General features: G+C 54.6%; 1 protein-coding gene across 1 annotated transcript in view; it reads right to left on the bottom strand.

Annotated features, from left to right (window-relative positions):
• Window positions 1-10,872: 10,872 nt before the first annotated feature.
• The window catches only part of HDAC4 (histone deacetylase 4), a gene marked incomplete at both ends in the record, with an annotated part of 189,087 nt that continues 173,024 nt past the window's right edge, over window positions 10,873-26,935 (bottom strand). The window contains 5 exons of the mRNA XM_079709944.1: window positions 10,873-10,912; window positions 11,320-11,461; window positions 12,477-12,561; window positions 22,742-22,875; window positions 24,265-24,383. Coding sequence (XP_079566070.1) covers window positions 10,873-10,912; window positions 11,320-11,461; window positions 12,477-12,561; window positions 22,742-22,875; window positions 24,265-24,383 — 520 coding nt within the window. The remainder of the gene's footprint in view (window positions 10,913-11,319; window positions 11,462-12,476; window positions 12,562-22,741; window positions 22,876-24,264; window positions 24,384-26,935) is intronic.

The following is a 26,935-nucleotide window of genomic DNA, read 5'->3' as shown; positions in this document are numbered from 1 at the left end:
GGGGACTCACAGGAGTGGAGGGGGAGGGGGAGGGATGGGAGTGCGGCAGGAGGGTCGGGGTTACAGCAGGAGGTGGGAGGAGGGCAGACGGAGGAGGAAAGAGGGAGAGGTGTGACTCCCACCCTCCCCATCAGTGCTTGGGGGCAGGCCTGCAAGTCAGAGCTGACCCCTCCAGGCCCGGGCAGCCCGCAGCCCCCAGGCCCACCCCCTCCCTGCCAGGGGACACTTTCATCTCCTCCTCTCGGGCCCTCTGAACCCCAACCCTCTACCTCTCCAGTACCTGCCTCCAATGTTCGCTGAAATCTTGACGTGAAGTCGCATCAGCAATTGTGCTGTTAGGAAAGTACCGTGCAGCAGTAATGACAGGTGTGGGCACAGCTGTCGCTCTGAGAGCGACAACTGAAAATCGGAAACAAGCCAGTTTCTCCTCACACGTCAGGAGCCGCCCCTTGACTGTGCAGACAGCAGAGGACTTGAGGGGCCACCTGCGTGCCTGCTCCTCTTACAGAGGAGACTGAGGTCCTGTGAGGTCAAAGGTCACACCCCGTTCAAGGCCATCTCTGCCTGATCCCCTTTCCAGGCAAGAGCTCTGGGAAGCTTAGCCGGGAAGGCGGAGGCCTAGAGGGATGTCCTCCTGGGAGGGATGGTGGGCTTTGCCTACACCTGGTCTGCACAAGAACACCTGGGCGCCTGGCACGGGCTCCACACGTGGGGCCTCTTGGGTGGATGACCTGAGCCCCCGGGGCCCACGGGGAGGAAGGGCCTTCTCCTGGCTGGGCTTGTCCAGCAGGGAAACGGGGCACCTGGAGGTGGTGAGGTCCGTCCTTGGAGGCTCCGTGCAGAGGCTGGAGCTGTGGAGTTTCTGGTTCTGAGCGGAGCTGGGAGGCTGGACCCAGGGCGCTCTGTCTCTGGGGATTCTGTCCCTGATCCGATTTCAGTGAGGATGGCTGGGTGGGGGAGGGGAGAAGCCCAGGGCCCCATCCTTTCCCACTGGGTTGGGCAGAGAGTGCACGGAGGAGTTTGGAGACGTCTGGGGGTGGAGGCCGGGACCCGCCCTACACCCCACAGTGCCTCCCGTGCAGGGCACTCCCACGGAGAACGACTGGCCCCAGACATCCTCGCGACGAGTGAACAAGCCCTGGTCCAGACGCTGCAGTCAACAGTCCCCGTGGCGCCCATTCTGCTCCAAAGTCAGCTGTGGCCTGTGCGTCAGAGTGTGGCCTGGGGAGCAGAAAATGGGGATTCACACGAGGGGCTCAGCCTGAGGACCGTCCTGGGTCCATCCTCTCGTGGATGTGCAAACTTGGGCAAAGTATTTGAACTTTCTGAGCCTCAGTTTCCTCGAGTGTAAATGGGTGTAACCACACGACCCACCCAACGGTTCCCGGGGGGTTAAGTCAACGCAGGCCCTGATCCATGAGCCCTTGGTGAGGCGGGACCACCACCAAGGGTCCCATGTAGGGTGGGACCCGTCATCTCCAGGCTCAGGGACTCCGAAGGGTGCTCTCTGTTAGAATAACTTACACCTTAACCTCCTAACTCCTTAAATTTGGATTTCAGACTTTGTCATGACACCATCTGGGTGGATGGATGTTCGTGTGAAGTGGGCCAGCCTGGGGGGCGATGGTGACAACTCAGGTCACGCCCGTTGGCTCAGCGCTCAGGACGTCACAGAGCCAAGCTCTGCCCTGTGCTCTGGAGATACCCAGCCACCACGTTTTCCATGGAAATAATGCATTTCACTTGGCAGAACTGTGCGGTCAGCCACATTCCTCCTTTGAGTGAAGCTGAGATGCGATGAGTTCGTGAGAGCTCGAGCTTCAAGCCTCGCGATGGCTGCTTCCCTGGGGCATTTCCCACTGCAAATGTCTTTGCACGGCTGCAGCCAGCAGTTCTTGGAACCGTCAGAACAAGCCTCCTAGTACTGTGGGAACCTCCTTCTCACCAGACTTGGCTCTGGCTAACCCACTTTCACGATGAGACCCAGAGTGAGAGTAGACAGAAAATACAGTGACCAGCCATGGTTCCTCTCTAAGCCTCTCCTTGTCTCTAACCACATGCCTGGCCACTGCCCCTCACTCACTTCCCCCTCCCAGGCTGGCGGCTTCTCCTCCCCACCAGCCCAGCGGGGGTCAAAACAAAGACAGGGGTGTAGATCCCTTTTTTGTTGCCTCTTTGTCAGCATATCACCCTGAAACTGTGTGAGAGTCAACAATTCTCATCCTTTGGATGATTTTTCTTCATTGGTGATAACCCTGGAGAGCCCTGGTCTAACAGCTCTTTGAAACGCCCTTTGTGTTTCTGTGGTGAGTTGGTCTAAGCAGCATCCATCAGCATCACTGCTCCATGTGAGCAAATTCCTAGGAGGCTTTCCGTCCTGCTCCGTCTCGTCCTCGAGTCCCAGTCACTGGCCGGCAGGAGCCCACAGCCCTAGCTCTTGGCCTGGCATCACCTGGTGGCTTCCTTTAGGGTCTGAGTACCTCTCTGCCCATCAGTATTGGGTGCCACGTCCTCTTCTGGGGATGGAACACACTGGAGTGATTCCAGGAAGGGTGAGCGCCTCCGATTTGTTAGGGCACGGTGGTGACAGCCGCCCTCCTGTTGTCCTCGGTGGGCTCTGCCCACACAGCCCCCAGCAGCCCCACACCTGACCTTGTACCTTTCCACCGACACAGAGGTCTTTCAGGTAGAGATATTGATCTTGTAGAAAGGCCCCCAGTGCCACGAGGTCGAGGGTACGGTGGTCCTGGTGAGGTTTATGGAGACTGGCCTGGGCTCCGTGGCAGAGGTGCAGTGTCTCTCAACACCCCTTCTCCCTCCTGTAAAAACAGAGCTCGCCTTTCCAGGTTCACCTGCAGTGAAGACTGCACTTCCCAGCCTACCTTGCAGGGCGATGTGGGCAGCGGGGCTTCTGGGGGTCTAAAAAGGCCACCTCTAACCTGGCCTCCCAGGTCTTGCAGGAAGTTTACTTGTCAAGAAGGGGGTTGGGGGAGAGAAGATATTTTTATTGAATACCTTTGGAACTTGATTTATAACCTCAACTCACACATGTGAGTCTCCATTTGGACTCTTGCCTCAGGCTCTGCAAGTTACTGGTGGATGTGATAGATCCCCAGGGATCCACCCATGCAGAGATTAGCTGTGTCGTCATGTATCACTTTGTCATGTATTCGACTGTTGGTTACTCGCCTTTGTTTAATCTCCAAGTGGCCTTTATTAATTGGGTCATTTGTAGAGACATGGATGGATCCATAGACTGTCATACAGAGTGAAGTAAGTCAGAAAGACGAAAACAAATATCGTATATTAACACATATATGTGGAACCTAGAAAAATGGTACAGATGAACTGGTTTGCAGGGCATAAACAGAGACACAGATGTAGAAAACAAACGTATGGACACCAAGGGAAAGTGGCCGTGGTCGGGGGTAGTGGTGGGATGAATTGGGAGATTGGGATTGACATGTATACACTAATATGTATAAAATGGATAACTAATAAAAACCTTCTGTATAAAAAAATAAATTTAAAAAAACCCAAAAAACTTCATTAGCCTGAAGTCCCGACTCTCTGATTTAAGAGGGTGACTGAATTCTTGTTGATATTAAGGATGAGTCAGGAAATACAACACCCTAAAAGTGCACCCAAAAGGTTTAAGTGGGCCAACTTTCTCGGTCTTTTTAATTTGAAATATTAGCTGTGTTTCATGAGAATCAGATTTAAAAGATGCTGAGTACTTAGATTAGAAAACGATTTAGTTGCAAACTCCAGTTTTTTTATACACTCAAATATCAGATAAAGGGGTTTTAATTGGCCTAAGAAATTGGGAACTTTGCACCCATTTTAGTTTTTGTGCACGAATCCCAATACTTGCATGAATCAAAATGCAGTTTCATCCCCGTTTTCCTAATTGGAGCTTGCACTACTGGCAGAGAAATAAAATGTTACTTTTAAATTCAAACCAACGTAGTTTAACCCATCAAAGGGTGTATTTTAAACAGGAATATTAAGTGCATTTTAAAATTAAACTTCAAGTCTTATGTATTTATTTAAGCCATATAATATTACCCTTTAAACCTTGCTTAAAATATTTAGTATGAGTGAGGTACTGAATGGGAAACTTTTTCATTTTGTAACTGTAACCTTTCAGGGCTTACTTTTTTCCTGTAAGCACTGTAACCAACCGTAAAAAACAAGCAAGGAAACAAAACAAAAAATGAGACAGTTGGAGAAGCTTCAACTTTGGCTGGATATCTGATGACATTAAGGAACGGTCCATTTTTAAAGCATGATGTGGTATTGTGTCCTGTTTAAGAAAACAGTCCTTATCTTCGAGGGATGTCTACTGAAATATATACAGGTGGGTGATGTGCTGTCGGGATTTGCTTCCAAGTCACCCTGTTTGGGGGGAGAGGCGCAGCCAACACGGATGTGGGAGTGTTTGTAGTGAATGAATAGGTGGGGGACACATAGGGTCTCAGTACTCTTATTCCTGCTGCTCTCTGTTTGGCCAAACTTCTGATCTAATCCATGCTGGTGGGAGTGAAAATTGGTAAACCGCTTTGGGGAGTGACTGTTCTGATTTAACAGAGTTGATCACAATCAACTCCATGCAGGGCCAGCAACTCCTCCTGGAGAGAGAGACCCCATCGATACCCAGTGCAGTGTAATTTGTGGAGGAGAAAAGCCAGCGACAGCTTACATGCCTATCATGTCAAGAGGGCTGGGTTGTGGATGTGGGGGACAGTCATGTAACAAAATAGCACATGGCCCTTGTAATGAATGCCCTAGAGGTGTGTGCACAGAGGAGCTGAGTCCCAATAACACACTATGGGATGAAAAAGGCATTTACAGTAAATACTTGCACCATATGCACTAACTTCTACTTTTATGGAGATAAAATTATGCAGCAAAGATGCAAAAACATGGACAAGATGTCCACACACCAGTTTCAGGGCAGTGTTTACTCTGGGGAAGGAAGGGAAGGGAAGGGAAGAGCATACTGGGCTGACCTGCATCCTCCATGTCTATTTGTGATGTTTATGGCAAAATGTGACCATGTGCCACATGTGACGTGTGTTGTTTTCTCTCCTCAATGTGGTTGAGGTATTTAATACTTTCAAAAGGCAAAAAATAGCAGTGCTTTATAACACACATTAAAAAATAATTTTCAGATAAAATGATCCAAAAGATATGTCACAAAAAACCTACAGTGTGATAAAACTGAAGAAAAGCTGCCCTCAGGAATGTCCTTGCCCTAGAGCTGGAAACACTTTTTCAAGGTTTCTTTTCATTTGCGTCTGTTTTAAAGAAGAGAATTTCTGTAAGAATAAGATCCTCTCATTTTGGGTAAATCAATAAATATATCCTCATAAAAATCAACTTTAAGCATGAAAAGGCTAAAGTTACATTGGAGCTTCCTGTCTCTTCACATTGCCTGCATCAGTCAGCTATTGCTGCAATGATACTGCCTAACAAATAGCCCCAACTCAGTGACTCCAACTCCTAGTTTCTTGCCTGGGGCAGCTCTGCTTGTGTCTGGAGGCGGCTGTGCTCCACAGGCCTCACCCTGGGGCTCAGGCAAGGGTGTCAGAGGCCCCTGGGTATTGCAGGCTGGGTTCCCAGAAAGCAGATGCTGGGTGGAGTCTGGTGAGCACTGTTTTTTAAGGCGTGTCCTTGGGGTCAACAGCTGAGAAAGGACAGGAAGGGAACGGGACTTGACAGAAGGAGAGTCCAGCTGGGGGGCAGGCTGACCCCACCAGGAGTAGCTAGAGGGGCCCTGAGTTGGGCCAAGGGGGCTGGACCCTTAACCCCCCACCCCACCCCCATTATTAGTCACTGGACGTGGGGGCCTGGGAAGGGGTGTGACCACCGGGGAGGTATGGTGGTCACCTGGGGGGGGCAGTGTTGCTGGGGGCTGTGTTTGCAGACTCACGGCCTCAGGGAGAGAGTGCCCGGCTGTGGGGAGGCGGAGCCTCTGGTCCCTTCCCTTCGGCCTCGTTCACCTACGAGGTCATTTTCAGACCAGGATTTTGGGGAGAAAACAGTGCAAGGACTTGAATTATTGGACATTTAAGTGAAGACACTCCTGTAGGCCGTCTGTACGGGTAGAGGGTGACAGGGCTGCAGATGGGCTGGGTCCCAGGAGCCACCCCCCGGGGTCCCCGGCACAGAGCCAGCGAGGATGAGAGCACACGGCAGAAACCACAGGTGGGAGGGCAATTAATGCTCTTTATTTACACCACAAGAGTGACAAGTCATATGATGAGGTACAAACACTGGACTCCGGGTGAAGTGGAGTCGGCCGTCAGGGGAGGACACCTCAGTCGGTGAAAATCCACCCACAGAGAAGGAAACAAGAATGAGAAAACCAAGAACAAAATCTCCAACTCCACTGAGCAAAGGAAAGAACCACTGGGAGGTCCAGACAATCAGAGAACTGGTTAAGTTACAGATGAGACGGGTCTCTGCTACCAGCACGGCGCCTGCATTAGTGCGAACAGGCGTCGGGTGGGACAGGAAGTCGTCACCATGGCGTTTTCCATGACACCGTGAGGAGCTCTTGGGTGAACAGGGCCAACCCCCTCCTGTAGGCATATGGTGACATGCTTGTCACTCTCGTAAATTGGAAAATAGCGCCTCCACTGTGGAGCACACACACCAAAACAACAACAGCAACAAAAACAAACAGAAACTGTCTGCTTTCTTTTTCCTTCAATAGGAGGCTTTTAATCATGTCAAAGACAGAGTGAGCTGAGCTGGGAAAGCTCTGCTTCATTACAAGGAAGAAATGGTTTCCTCTCGATGCAAAGTATGATTTTAAACCACAGTGCAGCACAGTTCACGACTGCTGAGTTTAAAGTGAAATCTTAGCCATACATGATCTAAAAGTCAGGAAAAGTCGGCACAGCTGTGCGGAAACGGCCGCTGGGGCCTCGGGTTCCCCAGCAGAACCGACGGCCACCAGGGCTGGGGGCGGGGGGCGGCACTCGCCTTGCCCTGAGCAAGGAGAGAAGGGAAGAAACCAAACAGAACAAATCCCTCTAAATCAACCCGAGGGAGACAGGCAGTTCACTTTGAATTCTGCGTAGTTTCCCTAAAACACTGTTTCCACATAAATACAATAAACTCTATTATTGGTATGTCACAAGTGCTAGATAAACTTTTTTCTTAATATGACAAATGTTTAAGTAGTCCTTTTTATTTTTCTTACATTAAAAAGTACAATTTCTTAAGAATAAGTTCAATAAGATGCAAACGTTCCCCCCTCCCTCACTCTCCTTCAAGGTTTTGTTTCGTTTTACAGAAAAATTCCCATCTTTTGTGTCTGCAAATGTCATGGGAGGGGAACAAAAAGGCATTTCTCTTCTTCCCCAAGCTGCCGTGTTTGGCGTGCAAAATCCGTATACAATATAAAGACATGCCGCTCGTAACAGCCCATGCAACCTCGGTGTAGGAAACTTAAAAAAATATATTCATATGTATTTATATATATATATTTATATATGTATCAATACCCATAAAACACGTGGGCCCAAAAGTCTACAAAAAGAAGAATGGAATGAACGCATGGCTGTGACCAGGAGAGAAGGAATGTTCTGATCGAAAATTAAAAACAAGGAATTCCATTGCTAGTGCTGCAAAAATCAGACCAGTACAAAACGGTCCTTCCTCTGGAAACAAACTTTGAAAAGAAGTAAAGAAAAACCCAAACACTTTGACAAAGTGGCCCTTCAGAACCGGAGGGGCGGCCAGTCCCAGGGGCTCGGGCGCAGCCCAGGGACGGCCGCCTGCTGGTGGGGCTTGGGCGCCGCGTGGCGCAGCTGGAAGGCCCAAAGGCAGGGTGACACCACGAGTCCCGGGGCATCACGGGGTTTCCCGCAAAGGGATATAAAGTGCTCACTTGCTGACCCCCGGCCAGTGCCCCCAAGGCCTCTGCAAAGGAACAAAAAGGCCAGAGGTCCAGGGACCACAGAGGGAAGGTGTGAGGGGCCCTCCCTGAGGCGGTGGGCCTGCGGGCACTCCAGGTGGGCCCTCCGCCATCTGCCCTAGACGGCTGGCCGTCGAGAAGGGCTGTGTCTTTAAAGAAAAGAAAAGGCTACACGGTACTGCTTTAAGCACGCCTGTGAAGCTGGAGTGAGCTGACAAATGGCAACGTTCCCCCTACCGGGCCTTCTGCAGAGGAGGTCTCTGTTGAATGAGATTAGAAGTAAATCCCCCCAAAGATAACTTGGCCACCAGGGTCCGTGTTACCCATCACCTGTAAAGAATGCCAGATGATGTGTTCCTCCCCAGGAGCCATGGCTGGTGGGAGGTGGGCAGGCAGCTGGGGGGGTCCCCACAGTAAAAGGGGGCCGAGAAGGCCAGAAAAGCCGGCCGGCTGGGCCCTGCCACCACTGTGGCCGCTGGGTGGATCCAGCTGCCCACACACTCCAGCTCCCCCTGCCAACTTGGGCCTCAGGGCAAAAGGCCAGGAGGGGAGAGAACATCAGGTGTGTCCCAAGGCCTTCCTGTCCTGCTCTCAACCACTGTCCCAAGTCTGACCAACAGCAGCCCGGTGACCAAGCCAGTCCAAGAATCTGGATTCTCTTGGTCCAAGTCTGGTTGTGTCAGAGTCTCTTTCAGAAGCTACCCTGTAAACGTTGCCAAACTTGAGACTTGGCTGGGGGCTGCCAGCTGTGGGCAAGCTGTTCTGCACTCCCTCAAGTTAGAACCTGACGTACACTTTGGAATGACACTTGGTGGCTTCAGGTGCTGGAAAATAAGTTACCAGTAAAAAGTGACTTTCAGTTACTGTCAAAGAGAAAAAGAGCAAAGGCTGGCTGTCCCCGTCAAGAGTCTGCCATCCCTGCGGGCCCAGGCTCCCTGCAGCCACAGGCTCCAAGATCCAGGCCTCCCGGCCGGGGCCCTACCATGTGGCTGCAGCAGAAGAATGCAGAATGGGTGCCGGGGCCCCCCCAGCCCCACACGTTGCTGACATGCTTACAAGGTCTTTGGAAAAGTGAAGTGAAAATTCTATCCTGACCATGTGGTCAGAGAAGTTTAAACACGAGCTTTGTGAATGCTGACGGCCCATGCTGTCTGGCAAGCCCCCCCAACTCAGCGCTGCGATGATCCCCACCCGAAGCCCACAATGCGCAGACGGCAAGAAAGGCCCCGCGCTCTATGTCCAGCCGAGGGACGGGACCAGGGGAGCAGACCTCAGACCCTGCTGCACATTTGGTGCTCACTCTGAAAATAAACTCTGTGCTCACTGTACAAAAATAAACAGAATGAAAATAATAAAGAAAGAAAACACCTTCCAAAGTTAAAAAAATGTACAAGCAAAAATTCAGAAAGGAAGAAGTTTAGGTGTTATTACCATTCAGAAAACCGCTAAATGGTGAGAAAAAATGTAAAATTCACAAAACAATGCTTATTCAGGATCTTTTTGTGAAAAATTCATACAAAATCAACAGCAAATTTATATTCTTTGCTATAAAAACTCATTAGGTACACATGTGCATGGAGGCTTGGAGTGGGAAGGGGCTGGGTCAGAAAATAATTAAAATGAAAGTACAATCTTGCAGGGTAGTTGCCCCGTGGCGAATGTGTGATTGAAAGCTCTCCAATCTGGAGTTCAGAAATACATGAGCTTCAAACTAGATCCCTTTCCATAAGCACCTTGATAGCTAATTCACAAGTCGTTCATTCGCCAGGGACCTTTACAATTTGCATTTATTATATATATATACTTTTTCTATAAATGCATTATAAATATTTTATCAAGATTTCATAAGAATCAAGTTTCTTAGCTTGGAATACATTGGAATATATATTATACATATATATATTTATTTATACCTAAAATTTAAGCAATACTTCATGCTACTTGCTTTTAATAAAAAGCATTCCGATCGTAACACTGAAAGTGTGCCTAGGACATGCTTCACAACCAAATGGAGATGCTCAATTGTTATATGATGTACGAGAAAAGAACACTTTGGATTCATTTAAAATTTGTTGGACTTCAAAACCCCCAACAGTATTTGCCACTTTTTTGGAACTACCTCCATTTTTCAACAGCAATAAAGTGAAACAGGGTGGCAGGACCTCAGCCCTCCGGAGCTGCTGGCCATGGCCGGGCTGCTCGCGGAGGGCCCGGCCAGCACGCACCGGCCTCTGGTCCCACCGGCCACAGGGAACTGTCCCACCGACTCCTGCTGTTTATTTTTTCTTAAGGCATTGTTCCTCAGACTTCAGAAAACCCAGCCACAAAAATCCATCAGAGCAATAAAAAGAAAGGCACAAACGCGCATCTTCCACCGGCTTTGAGAAACCAAAGCCAGCTCCCGCGAGCTCACGTTTCTGTTTCGTCCAGTTTTTCTCCTTAAACGCTCGCCCACTCTGTGCCCCACCCCACTGTGCACCGCGCTGTTCGGAGGCCGGCCAGAGCCATGGCGACTTTCTCTTAAAAAGAAATAAGCTACAGGATGAGTTGAGTGGTTTACACGGAGACTGTGGAATTGTGGGGAATCACCAAACCGTAAGCACCAGTTTTAATCAAGTTTGCTTTGTGTCGTGAGATCTTTGATTTTCATTTTCTTTTTCTCGTGTCGGCTAGATCAGCAGCTCTGCCCCGAGCCACCACAGGCTTCCTTCCTCTGCGGCTTCCCTGGGGAGCCCAGAGCGCCTGTTTCCGCGTGTCCCTGTGTCCGCGCATCCCGGCGTCTGTCCGGGTCCTGGCAGGCAGAGGGCCGCCCGCTGCTGCCGGCCCCGCCGCACCTGCGGGCTAGGAGAAGGCCGTGGCAGGACGCAGGGCGACAGCAACTTTTCTTGGCGGAGCTTCAAGACGGAGACAAACGAACAAGAGAACCGCAGCCTCGGGCGCACCTACAGGGGCGGCTCCTCTTCCATGGGCTCCTCGTCGGGCCTGTGGGGCGGCCCACGGAAGGGGGAGGGGGAGGGGGTACGGGTCCACGGCGGCGGAGGAGAGAAGAGCAGACGGTGGGTGGATGGAGATCCCCGCCCGCCAGGGCTGCTGCCACCCCACTGCCCTGCCCCCGACTCCTAGCTACCCCTGCCACGGTTAAGTGTTCTGGGTCCAGATGCCCTTCGAGTGTTTCTGAGGGTCTTGCGCTCTGGAGAGAGGTGGCCATGCCGCCCGGTCCTGGACTAGGGTGGGGACACTGCCCGCCCTCCCTCCTTCCCTCCCGGCCCTGCTGAGCTTGGCAGGGCCTATGGGGAGAAACCACGTGCATCTCATGGCGCCCAGGAGCAAAGACCTGGGGGGTCCGCAGACCACGTCAGCGCTCACGGCCGGGCGGTGCCCACGCTTACCTCTTCTCAGGGGCCTTCACGCCCACGGACAGCGAGGCCATGGCAGTGACGGTCTCGGCCTCTTCATTCTCGCACTTCTGGGCCTCAACCAGAGAGTAGCCGGCGGTGGAGGCGAGCCTTTGCAGGGAGCGCCAGTACTGGCCTGTGGGAGGGCGCGGTTACTCGCTTAAGGGGCCGGGACCCCGTGTGCGTGGGGCCGGCCAGCAGCCTCCTGCGCCGAGGGGCTCAAGCAGAACCCGTCACTGGCGACTTTAAAGCACCACTCTCTCCAGAGACAGAAGCCAGGGAATCACCTGGTTACAAACTCACAGAGGCTGGGACTCTTCGGAAAAGCTTCTGCGTGGCCTGCAGACCCAAGCCCTCCAGAGGCAGCACGTCTGGGATGGGGGACGGGCTCCCAGGAGGGCCCCTCCCTCGGGGTGTTGTAGCTGGCCGGGGGGCGCTTCCCAACTCCCACCTGGAGCCACCGAGATGACGGGGGGGGCAGTGCTGGGGGGGGCCGGGGCGTCCAGGCAGCCTCTCCCCGCATCGGGGAGGCTGGCGGGGAATGACCCCGAGGCCGGGAGCTCGAGGTTGCAGGAGGGAAACCCTGGCTTCCACCCACCCACACGGACAGTCTAATGACTGGGTCACCCCGAGGACCCAGGACAAGCAGCTGTGTGATGAGGGCAGGGCAGGAGGCCCGGCTGTGTGCTGACCTCCTGGGCCCCCAGGCCGGCCGGGAAGGGGGCTGCACCCGGTGCTGGGTCTCTGCGGGCTGAGGGTCTCTGAGCTATGGGGTGGGATCCTCTGGTCCAGGGGTAGAGGCCAGACCCGAGGACACAGGCTCACACGCAAGTCCCAGCCCTGCCAGCTGGGGACCCAGAGCAAGTGGCCTCACAGACTCCCTGAGCCTCAGTCCTTTCACCCCCTAAAGCACAGCGGATGACCTGACTGCAGCAGGTTGTGGGGAAATGAACGGGGGCAAAACGGGGTCTCTGCCAGCTCGTTGCAGTCTAGCTGAATGCAAGTCCCTGTCATGTCGGCCTGGGGAAGCCGGCGGCGGTGAGAGAGACAGAAGCCCAGGGGTCGGAGATGGGGCCACGGAGTCCTCCCTCCTCCCTTGGGTCTCTCCCCCAGGAGGGTCTCCCAGCTGAGCACCGGACCAGGCCACTTACTGTGGATTTCAATGACCTTCTCCATCGACCGGACAGCGTTCGCATTGGGTCTCTGCTGTAAAACCTTTTCTGGGAGAGGATCAAGCTGGGAGAAAAAAGGAAGAATACATACTGAATTAATATCAGTATAATCCCCGTGTGTGTTAAGACGGGATGTCCAGAGTCAGCGTCTTTCTAAAGTGTACTTGCTGAGTAAACAGCTTTAAAAAGCCAAATGTGGTTTTGGCATTTATTATAGAAATTTTTTACAAAAATAGATTTATTTTCCTTAAGGTATTTTTCTTAGGAGGCTACCAGGTACATTCGTGGGTTCCTCTGTGAGCAGAAGCGCGGCAGCTTGGCCTCCACTGCTGATACCACAGCATAACATCAGGGGGGATGCTTGTTACTTTTTGGAAATATCAGTTTCATATTCCCTATAAATAAGGGTTTTACTAATAGTGCTTGAATATCCCCCGTTCAGGGTTTTCTGCCAATAATGGGGAAAAAGGTAAGCCGAAGGGAGTGAGCAGCATCTCAGTGAGGGAACCTATGCCCCGCGTTCTTCCTCAAGTCCCGCAGTAGATGGTGTCAGAGGCACACACGCGCCTGCCCGTCAGCAGCAACAGAACCGCCCAAAACGTGGGGTGAAATAGATCACAAATATGGTAACAGTGTAAATAACCAGACAAGCCTACAAAACTGGGGAAGACCTGCTGGGTTCTGCAACAAAGCTGGGAAGGCCCAGGGAGCTCAGATAACGGGGGACAGGTCCTGGGCTGTGCACGCCTGGCCGTGATGACCACCGACCGCCCTGCCAAGGATGAGTGGACAGAGCAGGTGCACACGGACCACAGGCCCCACCAGTGCTCGAGGGACGCATGTATCCCCAAGCCAGGCCGCCAATTAGCACTGCCAGTTCACTTCTAGGAAGCATGGATTCCCAATCACAAACATCACAAAACACACGAGTAAGCGAGCATGAACTTGGGTCAGGAAGAAAAGACAAGGTCTCTAATACCTCTCTCCAATACAAGGAACCAGGCTCCTTGGAGAAATGGCTTGCTCCGGGGCTGGGGCGGGGAAGATGCAGGGTGAGCCTGGAGCATCCTGAACGCAGAGAGTAGGGAAGGACGCACTCAAAGACAAAACGGCGGGCGTGTCAAAGGGACACACGCAGGGCCAAGCGGAAACGAAATACGTACAGGTATTGAATTTTATCTCAGAATGTAAAATTAATATCCACTAGTCCATACTGGCGTGATAAGTGACTGAGTAAACAAATAAACAGCGAGAAGAGAAGCATCTTCCTTAAGAGGGATTCCAAATAACTTATGTGCACACCCTATGTGCACACTTATGTGCACACCTTGTCTCTGTGAGGTGGAGCCTGCCACCTGCCACCCTGCCCGCTCCTGTCCGAGCTGAGCTGTGTGATGTCCATCAAAGAGTCCACATGGGAAGAGGAAACACAGAAGCTCGCTGCAGACGCCTGACCAGCACACTCTAACTCAGCTCCAGCAGAGGTGAACCACGTGGACGGCACCACGTGGATGGGAAGGGCGCCCGACCACGGGGTCTTCCTCCTCCAGCCCCTCGCTCCAGTCCAGTCACGAGGGAGAGAATCAGACATTCTACAGAACAGCTGGCCAGCCTGCCCCCAAACTGTTGGAGTCATGAAAAATAACAGAAGATTGAGAAACTGTCATGGCCCAGAGGGGACTAAGGAGAAGGACCCTGAAACAGAAAAAGGGGAAAATGAGTGAAAGCTCCCTCCGTCCTGGAGTTTACTTAACGGTAATGTGCCAGGGTTGGTTTCTCAGTTGTGAGAAACGCCCCATGCTGAGTAAGACCGTAGTAACAGAGGGAATTATTTGAGAGGTCTGCAGGGACACGTGTGCAGCTCTGCAACTTTCCTGTAAATCTGAAAGTATCCCTAAGTGAAAATTTTTTTTTAAAAAAATGAAGATTTAGATCCTCCAAGACTTTAATTATTGAAATGATCAGCTTTAAACTATAAAGTAAGCATGTTTAATATGTTAAAAATAAAAATAAGATGTTAATGAATGGTGAAAGGACCAGAGATCACTGAAACTGAAACGGAATATTTGCGAGAGAGCCAAATGGAACTTCTAGAAATGAAAACATAATTTCCTAGAAATTAGGAACACAGTGAGATGAGCTGGAGAGAAAACTGGTAACCTGGAAGCAACAACTGAAGAAACGAGCCTGAACGCAGCCCAGAGACAAGGGACAGAAGGGGGTCAATGTCCCCACAAGGCTGGGGGGTGGGTAACGAGCGGTGCTGACGGCCGAGGATTTTCCGTGACTAATAGAGGCATCATCCTCAGTTGCACGTAAAACACAGACAGTTGGACAGGACGTGACACATGACAATGGAATCCAGCCTTATGCTCTTTGCCAAAAGATATACCTGAAACATTGGAAGAAGGCTAAAAACCACACACCAGGCACACCCAATAAAGAGGAGGCCGGTGCACCACCTTACGTGTTTGGTACAACAGACTTAGGGAAAAAAACCATAACCAGACATAAAGAAGGTCACTATACAATGATAAAAATTTCAACTCATCAAAAGGATACAATGATCTAAAATTTGTATACATTTAGTAAAATTGCTTTCAAATATATGAAGTGCAAATGGACAGGACTAAAAGGCGAGGTGGATAAATGGACCAGCCTAGTAGGAGACTTGGACAGGCCTTTCTTAGATCAGGCAGACAAGCGGACAAAAATCAATAGGGAAAACCAAAACATGAACAGCACAGTTAGCAAGGCTGGTTTCGTGGGAATAAATGGAACACTGTAAAACAGACGGGGGACACATGTCACTTCAAATGGATGTGGAACCGTCTACACAGACTGGCTACACAGACCATGAAGCAAGTCTCCACAAAGGATACCTGCCACCCAGACCACCTTTTCTTAGCACACTGCCATTTGTTAGATGCTGAAAACAAAAAGAGAGTCACGAGTCCTATGGCTGGACATTATAAACACACCAATCGTGGGTCAAAGAAGAAATCATAATAGAAATTATGAAATGCAGAGAAATAAAAAATAATGAAAATGCCACACATCACAGTGTGTGAGATGCAGCTAAACATGGTGCTGGGGGACATTTATAACCTTCAAGGTACATATTGGAAAACAAGACTGAGAGCTAAGAACTGAATTGAAGAAATGAGCACGAGAACAGAATAACCCCAGAGAAAGAAGATAAGAAAATACACAGAAAGGGGCAGAAATATATTTTGAAAGAAAAAAAGATACTGTAGCTGAAAGTTGATTCTTTGAAGTGACTAATTAAATCAAAAAGCTCTGGCAGGGCCGATCAAGAATACTAAAGAGGGGGCACAAATAAACACACTAGGATGAGAAGCGCCACAACTACAGGAATAGCAGAGATGAAAGACAGTAAGAGGACAATAGTAACTTCTGCCAATGATTCTGAAAACGTGGCTGATATGGAAACAATTCCTGGTAAAATGTAACTTTCCAAAATTAATTCAAGGAGGGATAAAAAATGACGAAATCAGCCATTTAAATTTTTCACCCAAGGGAGACCCATAGCTCAGGAGAGCCCTCCCAGTCAAGGAGTAGATTATTCTGATCCTACACTCACTCTTCCAGAGAAGAGCAAAGGAGGGGACTCCCAACGTCCATTGGTCCATCTGCCCATCTGCCCATCCATCCACCCATCCATCCATCCCTCCATCCAATTCCTCCCCCCAAGAATAAATTGGAAAAAAGATGGTCTAATAGAAAAATGGGCAAAAGACACAAAGAGAAAGGCTGAGTGGTCAAGAGACATGTGAAAAGGTGCTTGGCCTCCAGGGGATGAGGACGTGATCCTCTACCACACCTGGTGTGTGCCACCCTGCAGACTGGCAGGGATCAAATGTGAGACGCCGTGTCGCTGAGGTTCGTCCCCCACTGCTGAGGGCCCGCAGGACAAAGACCCTGATGCCACCTCGTAAACGTGGGACCCACCCCTACCTCCAGCAGGATCTGCCTCAGAGATGCAGCTGCCCTCCTGTCCCAGGAGACTGCATGGGCGTGACTCTCAGACGACCCGGCGAGTCCGGGGCCAGAGAGCAGATTCAGGAATGGAGCCTCCCCGGGACCGTCCTGCTGTCCCCCACTGCCGGGCATCCCCCTGAAGACGGGAGTGTCCCCGAGTGCCCTGGTCACCCTAGGCTGAGGGTGATGAGGGGCAGTGCCCAGGCCCCTCGCGGGCACGAAGCTGCAGCAGAAAACACACCTTTTAGGTTTGGGGTCCTCACGGCAGCATAACTTGCTGTGTCCTGACTGTTAGACTGTCCTGACCGTTAGACTGTCCTGACTCTAATAGTCTGCTAGAATTTTAGTTTTATCATCACTTTTAGTTCACGACACTTTAAAAAGTAACTCATTCCAAAAATCACCTATCCCTTCGAGGCAGAGGGGTGTGTCAGAGCGTGGCACCAGGAATTTTCTCACATTAAATCCAGGTCCTGCTGTTCCTCGTCCCGGGGCGGGGGGGGTGTCCCCACGGCTCATGTCCCCAGCAGGACCCGCACGCGGCTGGCGGCTGGCCCTCCTCCCAGCACCCTCTGCCACGGTCCCGTCCAGCGAGCACCTCGAGCCCACGTCTGCCCCCTCCCATTTCTACGGCGGCCCCGGGGCTTCGCACGCTCCCAGCCTTGACTTACAACAAAACGTCTGGGAAGTGGGGGAATCCACATCTCAAAATATCAAAATCTCCTACTGCTTGGGATTTCATTCTTTCATTTAATGGACACTAATGAGCAGCCCAGTAACAACCATCGGGGAACAAAACAGACAAACCTCCCCCCAGCCTCACAGAGCGCCATTCTCGTGGGAAACATAGAGCAGGGTCCCGGGTCTGTGGGGCGGGCAGGGGTGGGTGGCGATGCTCATGCAGGGGCCCGAGTGGAGACGGCAGGGAAGGGGAGGGGAGAGGAGGTCGGGCGCACTGAGCGGGGTGGGGGCCGCAGAGGGACGATCTTCTCGGGAAGGGCTGAGCGGGGCAGGCGTGACGGGGAGCAGAGAGGCGGGCAGCCTGGCGGGGAGATCTGAAGGACAGAGAGGCGTCCAGCAGCCCCAGACGGAGAGCAAACAGGTGGCCGCAGCCCTGCTCGGCCAGAAGGAGCTGGTGGGAAGTCTGGTCCAGGCCGTGTGAGCTCAGAGAGCCGGGCTGTGTGCCCTCGCGTGCCCACCTGTCTGGGAGGAGCCAAGCTGGGGAACCTTCGAGGGCCTCCCCTGGGAGAGGAGAGGCGGCCGGCTGTGGACAACGTCGTGCCTCGAGCGCCAGACAGGGAGCCCTCAGCCGCCCTGTGGCACGTGTACCTCACGTGTTGGACGTCAGAACCAAACTGGAAAGGAGGCTTATCCGAAGCTCAACCTTTAAGAAGCCGGCCTCGGGGGAAGTGGGCAAGAAAACACTCCGGAGGAACGTCCGACCTCCAGGGTGAGAAAGCCCTGCACCCTTGGATCAGACACACTGTCTGGGGCTTCGCTGGTCGTAGCAGGTGTGGAGATGGTTTCCTACTCTGTAGTTTACAAGGGCCCACACCGCAAGTGAGAAGAATCAAGAGGTTACAGTACCGGAGAAAACAGTCCTTAGGATATCCTGGAGGAAGCTAGGGCAGAGTTTGTGTTTTTCAGAATACATAAAACTCCACTTTACTGGGAATATCTGGGCCGGCCAGGAAACTGTGGGATGATGTAGGCCCAGGCCCCTGTCCTCGGGTGCACACGCCCCATCCCCACCCTCAGAGCCCCGCGGGGCAGCCACACAGCCGCCGTCCCAGCCCAGCGGTAACCTTCCCGCATCTCACCGCCCCGCTCCAGGTTCAGGCCCCCGGCCACCCCGGCAGGTGCCCCTGCCCTCTTTTCTTCTTAAGGAGACAGAAGATGTCTAGCAGGGACCCCTGTAGTTCTCCAGCTGACCCACACCCACCGCCCGCGGGCCGGCTCTGCTGACCTGCTGTCCTCTGTGTCTGCGGATCCTCCAGACAGAGGCACCTGCAAACTCTCTCCCACGTAAGAGTCAGAGCAGACGGGACCTGTGGGCGTCCCTACCTGCCCGCCCGCATCTCCCCTTCTCTCTGTGGCCGTTTTCGCGGTCTCACCAGGGCTGTTGCCCAAGGTCCGTTTCCGGTCCTCCTCTTCCCCCCCAGTCCTCTGCCCTCAGCCTCGGTCCCAGCCTTGACCCGGTCCCAGCCTTCCTGCTGGCTCCCCTCGGGAGTGGCCGGGGTCCCCCGCCTGGTCACTCCCTGTGGCTTCAGTGCCCGCCAGATGCCCACCAGCCCGAGCTGTCCCGTGGGCACTCAGGAAGCACAGCGCCAGCCGGGGCCCAGCCGTGACACCCTCCCCCTAGAGGCGCCCTCCTCGGGGTTCCTGCAGGGCTGGGAGGTGGGTGCAGTGCCCGTCTGCCTGCTCAGGCTCCACGGCCTCGGCACTTGAACTGCATCTGGTGACACTGCCAGACTCGGCAATTATCTGGGACCAGTCGGCATCATGTTCTCATAGCCCTTCTAGTGAAAACGCAAAGGCTTATGGAACTGGTCAGGTTGGTTCTCAACACAGTGTTTAAACAGCAAAAATAAACCATAAGGGGCTAAAGGTCGTGACTCCTTTCAATAAGAGGTGAAAGGAGTGAGACTCAGCAGACAGTGGAGGGCGTGTGCCCGGGACGACGTCCCCAGGGCTCAGAAGGCAGGTTCAGGCCCCTCCCCCCAGCTCCTCCGTCCCTGCAGGGGGGCTGCTGTGAGGCGGGCACTCCTCCCGGTGGGGGGGGGGGTGCCTGCAGAGGGCGCAGGGCAGCTTCTCAAGGGGCGAGCGCCCGTCCTGTGGGAGAGGAAGGGTAGCCGACCAGGGGACAGGCGGCCCACACCCCCAATGCAGCGCAGGTTCTGGCCTGGTAGACTCGACTGGCGTGGCGGGCAGCCTGCTCCGTCGTCACGCTCCGAGAAAGCCGCTGGGTACTACGGCTGACTTAGTCTAGTAACCAAATGTTCACGACACTTTCCAACATGCGTCAGCCCTGCCCCCATAGCTGAGGGGGACACAGGCCCGGGTTCCCTCCCCCACTGCAGAGAACATTCTCTGTGTCCTTGCACTGAGCTCCGGCCAGCCCACTGCCGGCCCAAGGTCAGTCTCACTGGTATTTTTGTCGCTGCTGAAATCCTCTTGAAAGAGGACAGGGCATTAAAAAAAAAAACAACCACCACAAGAGCCAAGCACTGTGAACACAGGAGTTTCTTGATGCCCGAGCCCCATAGTGAGAGCCTGGCGGTCAGTGCTGGACAGGTGGGGACACGGGCCGGAGCTCACGCGGCCCTGGGAGCTGCCCTGCTGCTGGGCCAGGCGGTCAGCGCCTCACTCCTACTCCCCGTGACCGTGATGGCCAGCCCCTGCGGGCCCGGCTCCCTCGACTTTTAAGGACAGGGGTTCGGGCCCAGCTTCTGAACATCGGTGAGCTCGGGTCTGGGGCACTAGGCAGAGAGGGGAGGCAGCTCACTGCCCTCACCTGGGCCACGCACCTGGGCCCGTGCGCCCCGCAGGCGGCCACTGGGTGAGGTGTGCGCCAGTGAGCTGGAGCGAACGAGGGAGGAGAAGCCTGGCGGGCTGGAGGCGGACCACGGGCTCCGCGGCCCCCGTCTCACATATACAGCTGCTGCTGCTGCTGCCCTCCGCACCCTCACGGAGCATGACGACGTGACAAAGGAGCGACATTCTTGCGTGAAAGCCTTTTCCCTGAGGCCGCGGGTCACCTAGCCCTCCATGACCTTCTCCACTGACCATGAACTTGGGCTGAATGAAAGGGTGGCATTTATCCCTGAAAAGCCACACGATTAAGTAGAGAACTGGCCCCAAAGAAACCTCCCCTTGGGAGTGACATGTAACGGCAGAAGTGACTACCCACCTGCCCAGGGCCCCTCCCTGGGGCTCAGCGGGCTCCCCGCAGGTCTGCACGCGCACCACGCACTTTGAGTAAGTGACATTTCACTGTCATTGTCACCGAGTGTTGCAAACAGCTTGAAGCTCAAACTATCCAACACAATGACTCTGGGAGCAAGGCCGACCTTCAGACCCAGCCCCGCAGGGGCCCCTCTGCTGTCCGCCCGTGGGCGGCCGGCTCTGGGGGCGGGTGCTCCCAGCACAGGCCGCCGTCCGCAGCTGGCTGCCCGTGGGTGCGAGCCACCCTTGTGCCCGGTATCAGCATCATCAAAGGCCGCGGGGCAGAGGGGTGAAGCGCCGTCCAACTTCCTGGCATTAAAAAGATTTTTAAGAGACCTCGATAAAACTAGTGCGTCCTGCTTTTTGATGTGTTTCAGTAAAAGAACATTTTCTTGCTAGAAGAGCAGGAAAAGGCCTAGTTGAAAGCTGAGTTCTCTATTGTTATTTTAAAATAACTGGCTCTAAAAATCAAAAGGCTTCAGGATGGTTTGAATATATAAATCAGTTGCCTTCTACAGGTAAAATTTATGGGGGAGATTGTTTTATACGAAGAGAGGAAAGGTGAAAAGCCGTGGACGCTTTGGGAAGCAAATGGGTATTTGCTGGGGAACATTCATGCGTGTGGCTAACCAGCCGACTGGAAAGGAGAGATGCCACCAGGACCTTGGATCCAGGACCTGTGACTTAGGTTAAAATGAACACCATCCTTGACGCCCAAAGGTTGTCAGGGGAAAACGGAGCCATCCCGGGTGCCCGCCCACCGGAGCTCACTGCCCACACCCCTGTTGCCAGCCAGCGGCCTGTCCTAGTGGACGGCCAGGGAGCCCGTGAGCTCAGGCCCGTGTCCCCATTTGTCCAGCGCTGACCACCAGGCTCTCACTATGGGGCTCGGGCATCAAGAAACTCCTGTGTTCACAGTGCTTGGCTCTTGTGGTTGTTTTTTATTATTTTTTTTAATGCCTTTCCTCTTTCATTGTGAGCCCAGGCTGTGGACAGCCACGGGCAGGTGGCCGCACAGGCAGTGCTTCACAGGAAGCCGGGCCTGCGACTCTGGCCGTAGGTCCTACTCTAGGCCTCTGTGCCGGGGGTCCCGCCCTCCCCGTCCGCCCCTGAGCTCAGCCATCGGGTGGTGCTGCTCCAGAAAGCACCCACCTGTCCTAGGGCTGGACTCAGCCACCCCCACTGGGCACCAGGTAACCCTGACTCTGCTGGGAGAGTGTCCTTGCACTTTGCGAACCTGGAGAAGCCCCGTTTCGTCTGATGGGGTGAGGGAGGTGAGTCCCAGGGGTGGCACGAGAGCAGGGCTCACAGCTGTCTCTGGGTGTCCCCGTGTGGGTCCGGCGCCCCCCACGAGGCCCTCTGTGTCTGGAGAGCTTGGGCCCCGGCCACCTTCCTGCCGCAGCCTGGGCTGGTGACCCAGGGCACTTGGCCTGCGCTGCCCGAACACCAGCGGCTCTTTCCTTGGGCCTTCATGGTGACGCCACAGCACGCAGCAAGAGAAAGCCACGCCGTGGGCGGGCGAGCAGGAACCTCCCAGGCTCCTTTGATGGGGTCAGGAGGTTGGTATATGACCCCACATCCAAAGGCCATGGATGGATTTAAAGTTTTAGGAAGAGCACATTTCTGAAATTCAAGGTGGAACCTACAAATCAGGCCCGTCACAAACTTTAGGCTCCCAGCATCAATCCCGGCAGCACCTCGCCCGCCCTGTCCGGTCTCCCCGCGGCTGGGGGGCTTCCTCCACCAGGAGTACCGGTGTGCGTGAGAAGCCCCGGCCGGACCGCATGGCGCTCTGGGCTGGAATGCTCCCAGTGGCCCGCCTGCCCTCCCTTGAACCCTGCGAAGTGCCCCCTCCTGGTCCAGACCCGACCCCCTGAGCCTGGGCCGTCAGGCCACAGCGCCGAGCCCAGCCCTGGGCGTCGCCCGAGGGTCAGAGCATCAGGAGAGCCACAGTGAATCGGGGCCCCATGCCCCGGCCCCCAAGACGGCGTGGTGACTCCTCCCCCAGAACCTGCCTGAGAACGCCCCAGAGACCCGAGCGTCCACGAGCAGGACACCAGTGACGGCGTTCTCCCCGCAACCCACACGTGGCGCTGGGCACCTTTGAAAGACAGACCCTGACCCGTCTTCCCAAGAGAAACGGGTTCTGCCTTTCTGCCCGCCTCCTTCTGGCCAGGCGTGTGACAGTCCTCCTAGGTGTGGGTGGCAGAGAGCGTGAACACCGCGGGGACAGCTGAGCAGAGCAGCCCTGGCCCTGAGCCGCGTGGACCCCGAGCCGCCGTCTCCTGTTCTCCTACCTCGTTTCCCAGCAAAGCAGAGACGCAGGCTTCCGAGGCGTCGCAAATGGCTGTGAGGTCATGGCCCCCCTCCAGCGCCAGAACGATCCGGCCGCCAGCCAAGCCCATCAGCTGCTTCGTCAGGTACCCGAAACCTGCAAGGGAAACGAGATCCAAGTCGAGGGCAAGGCCGGGCCGTGGCGCCGACACCTGGCAGTGGATCAAAGCATCCAGAAGTGCATCACATCATGTTGCAGAGACCCAGGGGCTGGCACACGGAGACACCTAATAGAAGCCAGGCCGGACTGTAATAAATTCATTGAAGAATTTGGGTTTGGGATTCTTTCTGATCTCCTTGGGAATAGGAATTACGATTTCGGAGCTTTGATTTCACGATGCCGCAAACCATCTCGTTTGGGGGCGGGGAGGACCCCGGGGGGAGCCCCTCATCTCTCTCCTGCTGGAACCGCAGAGGCCAGGGGGCAAGAGCAGGGCAGGGCAGCTGCTAAGGCACGGCCACGTCCATCCCAGAGCCCGGGGGTTTCTGGTCAGCCGACGTGCCAGCACATGCGTGCACACATACGCTCACACACATCAGCACCACGTGTGCCCCTCCAGGGCTCTTGTACGTCCGCGTCTGGGACATCTGGCTTTCATCAATAGCCACAGTCCTTCCACCGCACCCATGTCATCCTCCCCCTGGCAGAAAACGCCCGACGGGTCATGGTATTTCCACCCTCGGCCAGAACAGTCTGACATTTACTAGGGAGCCAGGGAAGACGAGGCTGCGGGACTCCTGCCCTCGGCCCGGTCACCTCGTCAGCCCCTCGCCCCCCCACCCCCGGGAGGTGGACTCCGAGACGCTGCCCTTTGTTTCCGGCGTTCTTCTCCACGGACCCACGCTCTCCCCGTGCGGGGTGAGGGACAGGCTCTCCTTCACCATCTGCACTGACGGCCAGCACAGGGCCTCCAGGGCCTCGCGTGAGTCACCAGGGCCGCGTCTAGGAGCCCCGGAAGAGCCCCAGGCACCTGGACCACTGTAGCACCCGGGGGGCTGGGCAGTGTGGCCGGCGGGGGCGGAGCTTTCATTTCTTTACAATTTGCTGTGACAGAGCAGAAGCAGAGGCCCTCCTCCCCTCCGACTCCGAAGTAAACGGGCTGCCGGCTACGCCCGTCTTCCCGGGTTTGAGGGTCTCCTCTCTCAGTCCCCCACCCCATGTGGGAGGACAGGTCTCAGGAGCACTGTGGACCCGGCCGCCAGCTGACAGCACCAGCACGCGGGCCCCGCGCTTGCGGGCTGCACAACCTCATGCCAGCATGACCTCTGGGCAGAGACCCCCGTGGTGGCTTCCCGCTCTACGTGGGCTGTTCCCCCGTGTTCTGTGGGGGTGCCGGCGTCGTGCTTTTGGTAAGATGTAAAATGGAGTTTCCTTCCGCTGCCACTAAAGAGGAAGCCTGGCGTACCCAGCGCCTCTGACGTCTGATCCCCAAAACAGCAGCATCCCCCGCCCCATGCACTTGGGTCACCTGCAAACCCGACTTACATTTGGCGGAGAGGTTGTAGCCTCCGAGGGGTGTGGGGTGGCCCTCCACGGCGTCGAAGCCCGAGGACACCAGCACCACGTCTGGGGCAAACTCGTTGGCGATCGGCATGACCACAGTTCTGCGAAGGGTGGGAGGAGGTGACACAGCGTCAGCCGAGGATGCAGCTGGGGAGGGGACTGGACGGCCACCGACGCCAGCCGCCAGGGCCTCGAGCTCACCGCCCAGCACCGGGGCCGCAGGACTGCGTGGCTGAGCAGGTGCTCTCCTTCCACTGCCCCCTCCCCCCTGCCAGGCCACACCGCGGGCTACGGACGACTGGCCAAACGACCCACTGCTCGTGTGCCAGGGGGATGTGTTAGGCTAGTTAAAAGAAAGCTAACACTTAGAATCTCTAAAGGGAAAACCGATGACCAAATTTAAGAGGACTGACCGATCAGAAATTTAAACACAGAGAAGTTCAGCGGTAAAGTACATTCGGGAAACAAGCGGAAGAATCTCTACCTGAAAAGCGGGGGAAAAGCACTGTTAACACAATGCCCCTGCGCCCCCAGCTCGCAGCCTAATTGTACCGGCTTGTCCTGTAAATCACGCTTTGGTTGAGACTGGAGAGACCCACGGCAAGTCAAGTGCTCGTGTCTGTGCCCTGAGCCAGCTTCACTGCATCTGGAAAACCATCCCTGACTTTCTGTCTCCTTCTTGCCCCGTGGGGGTGGGGTGGGCAGATCACGGCGCGGGGCCTGGGCTCCAGGGCAGGCCAAGCAGGGGCCACGTGGCTGCCGGCGCTGGCAGCCTCTTGCCGACTCGGCCCCTCATCCCGGGCTGGAGGAGCCTGGGCATCGCACCGCGCGCTGGAAAGCCCTGCCTGCTGCCCTGAGCCACCGAACAGAGGGGCTGCCTTCGTCTCGCAGCTTCCCCGGACGCGAGCCCAGCTCGTCACCTCTGAGGCCCCCTCCCACCCCAGGTCTTCAGAGGCCCGCGTGGGAGGGCGTCAGTGCACTGGGCACGGCCTACGGTCCCGCGCCACGTGCCGAGCTCCAGAGAGCGCCACGGCCACAGGGTGCAGGGCGGCCCGTGAAAGCTCCCACAGGTTCTCGTTCAGCTTTTAATAAAGAGTGAGATTGCCACTTACGTTGGCAAGGTCAACCCCAGAAGACAACAACTTTGGCCAAAGAAACAAAATGCTCAAGACTGAATGTTTCTCCACCCAGAAACTATTCTGAATGGCAATCCTGTTGAGGAGTTCCTCTGATTTCAGGTGGTGGAAGGGCCGAGAACCCCAGAGAGCCACACACAGGTGAAGACCCGGCCGTCCCTCTCTGCAGGATCCGTGGTGCGGAGCCAGGATGCCCCGGCCCGGCTCCAGGGACCATGCACCACCTGGTGCTGGAAGACCCCAGGGGCGCTTCCCAGGGAACGTCTGTCCTGTGATGGGTCAGGTGCTGGGAGAGTCTGCCATAAAGACCCGCACCGACTTCACACCTGGCACTTCGCTCACCAAGAAACCCACCTCCGGAACTAGGGAGTCACGGACCAGGTGGGCCTTTCAACATCTCCCTGCTTTTATTTTTCTTTCTTCTGAAGCTGCACCCAGTTCAGTTTCCTCCGGAACTGTCTGCACAGCTGATGAAAGCAGCTTCAAAGGACCCAGGCTCTGTGCCTCAGGGACCACACCCCGCTTTGGGGGCCCAGGAACACGGCGTATGACTCTAGACCAGGGGCTGGAAAGCGTTCCTGCCAAGGGCTAGAGAGTATTTCCGTCTTTGGGCCACGTGGTCTCGACACCACCCTTGTCACGGGAAAGCAGCCTCACATGATGCGTGAGCGCATCGCCGTGGCTGTGTTCCAATAAAACTTTACTTAAAAAACACATGCTGGGACTCGGCCCATGGGCCGCAGTTTGCCAACCTCGCTCCAGACTCCTGCCATTACAACTTTGGTAAAGTTCTACCACGCATGACAATAGCCCCAGCTTTTAATGTTTCTTTGTGCCACTGGGACGCCGTCACAAAAGTTCCCAGAATCTGTAAACACAAAGTAGAGAGCGCTGTCTTTTAAACACAGCATCTGGGTCAGAGCAGGCCTGGAGTACGTGTTAACAATCCTGCCACGGGGCCGGAAGTGAGGAAATTCCCGGTCCAGGCAGGGAGGAGGGAGAGAATGCCTCGGGGATCCAGGAAGAACTGTCCTCTTTCATCTCCACGCCCAGCAGATGTGGTCTGTCTTCCCAAAGGTACAGGCCACCGTCCGCCCGTGAGGACCTGGCGGGGCTCCACCACAAGGGCCTTCATCATTCCAGGGAGACTGGTTTTCAATTATTTTAATGAAGTTCTTGTCACATAAACTTTGTCTTCAGGCCGGAGACCAGTTTCAGCCGTGGTCTTGGTATGGATTTTAAAGCCAAGACACTTTTTCAATGAAAACCACAGACATTTCATGCAGACACCAGCTCATTCACAAAGAGCTTCAGCAGCCGTTTTGAAGCAAGTTCATGTTGGGGGGCTTTAGTTCTCTGCTTTGAAGTATCGCTGAGCTATCGCACTTCTAATCCCCCCACAAAATTAAAAAAACAGCCCTGTTAGAATCATAATTAAAGGAAGTTAATACCAAGAGGGTCTCTGGTGTCTGTGCTTGGTGTGTGGCTTCACCCCAAAGCCAATCATAACGAATTGT

The sequence above is a fragment of the Hyperoodon ampullatus genome (assembly GCF_949752795.1).
Source record: "Hyperoodon ampullatus genome assembly, chromosome: 8".
Classification (NCBI taxonomy): Eukaryota; Metazoa; Chordata; class Mammalia; order Artiodactyla; family Ziphiidae; genus Hyperoodon; species Hyperoodon ampullatus.
The sequence above is the reverse complement of the archived record's forward strand: the minus strand, read 5'-3'. Positions and strand labels throughout refer to the sequence as shown.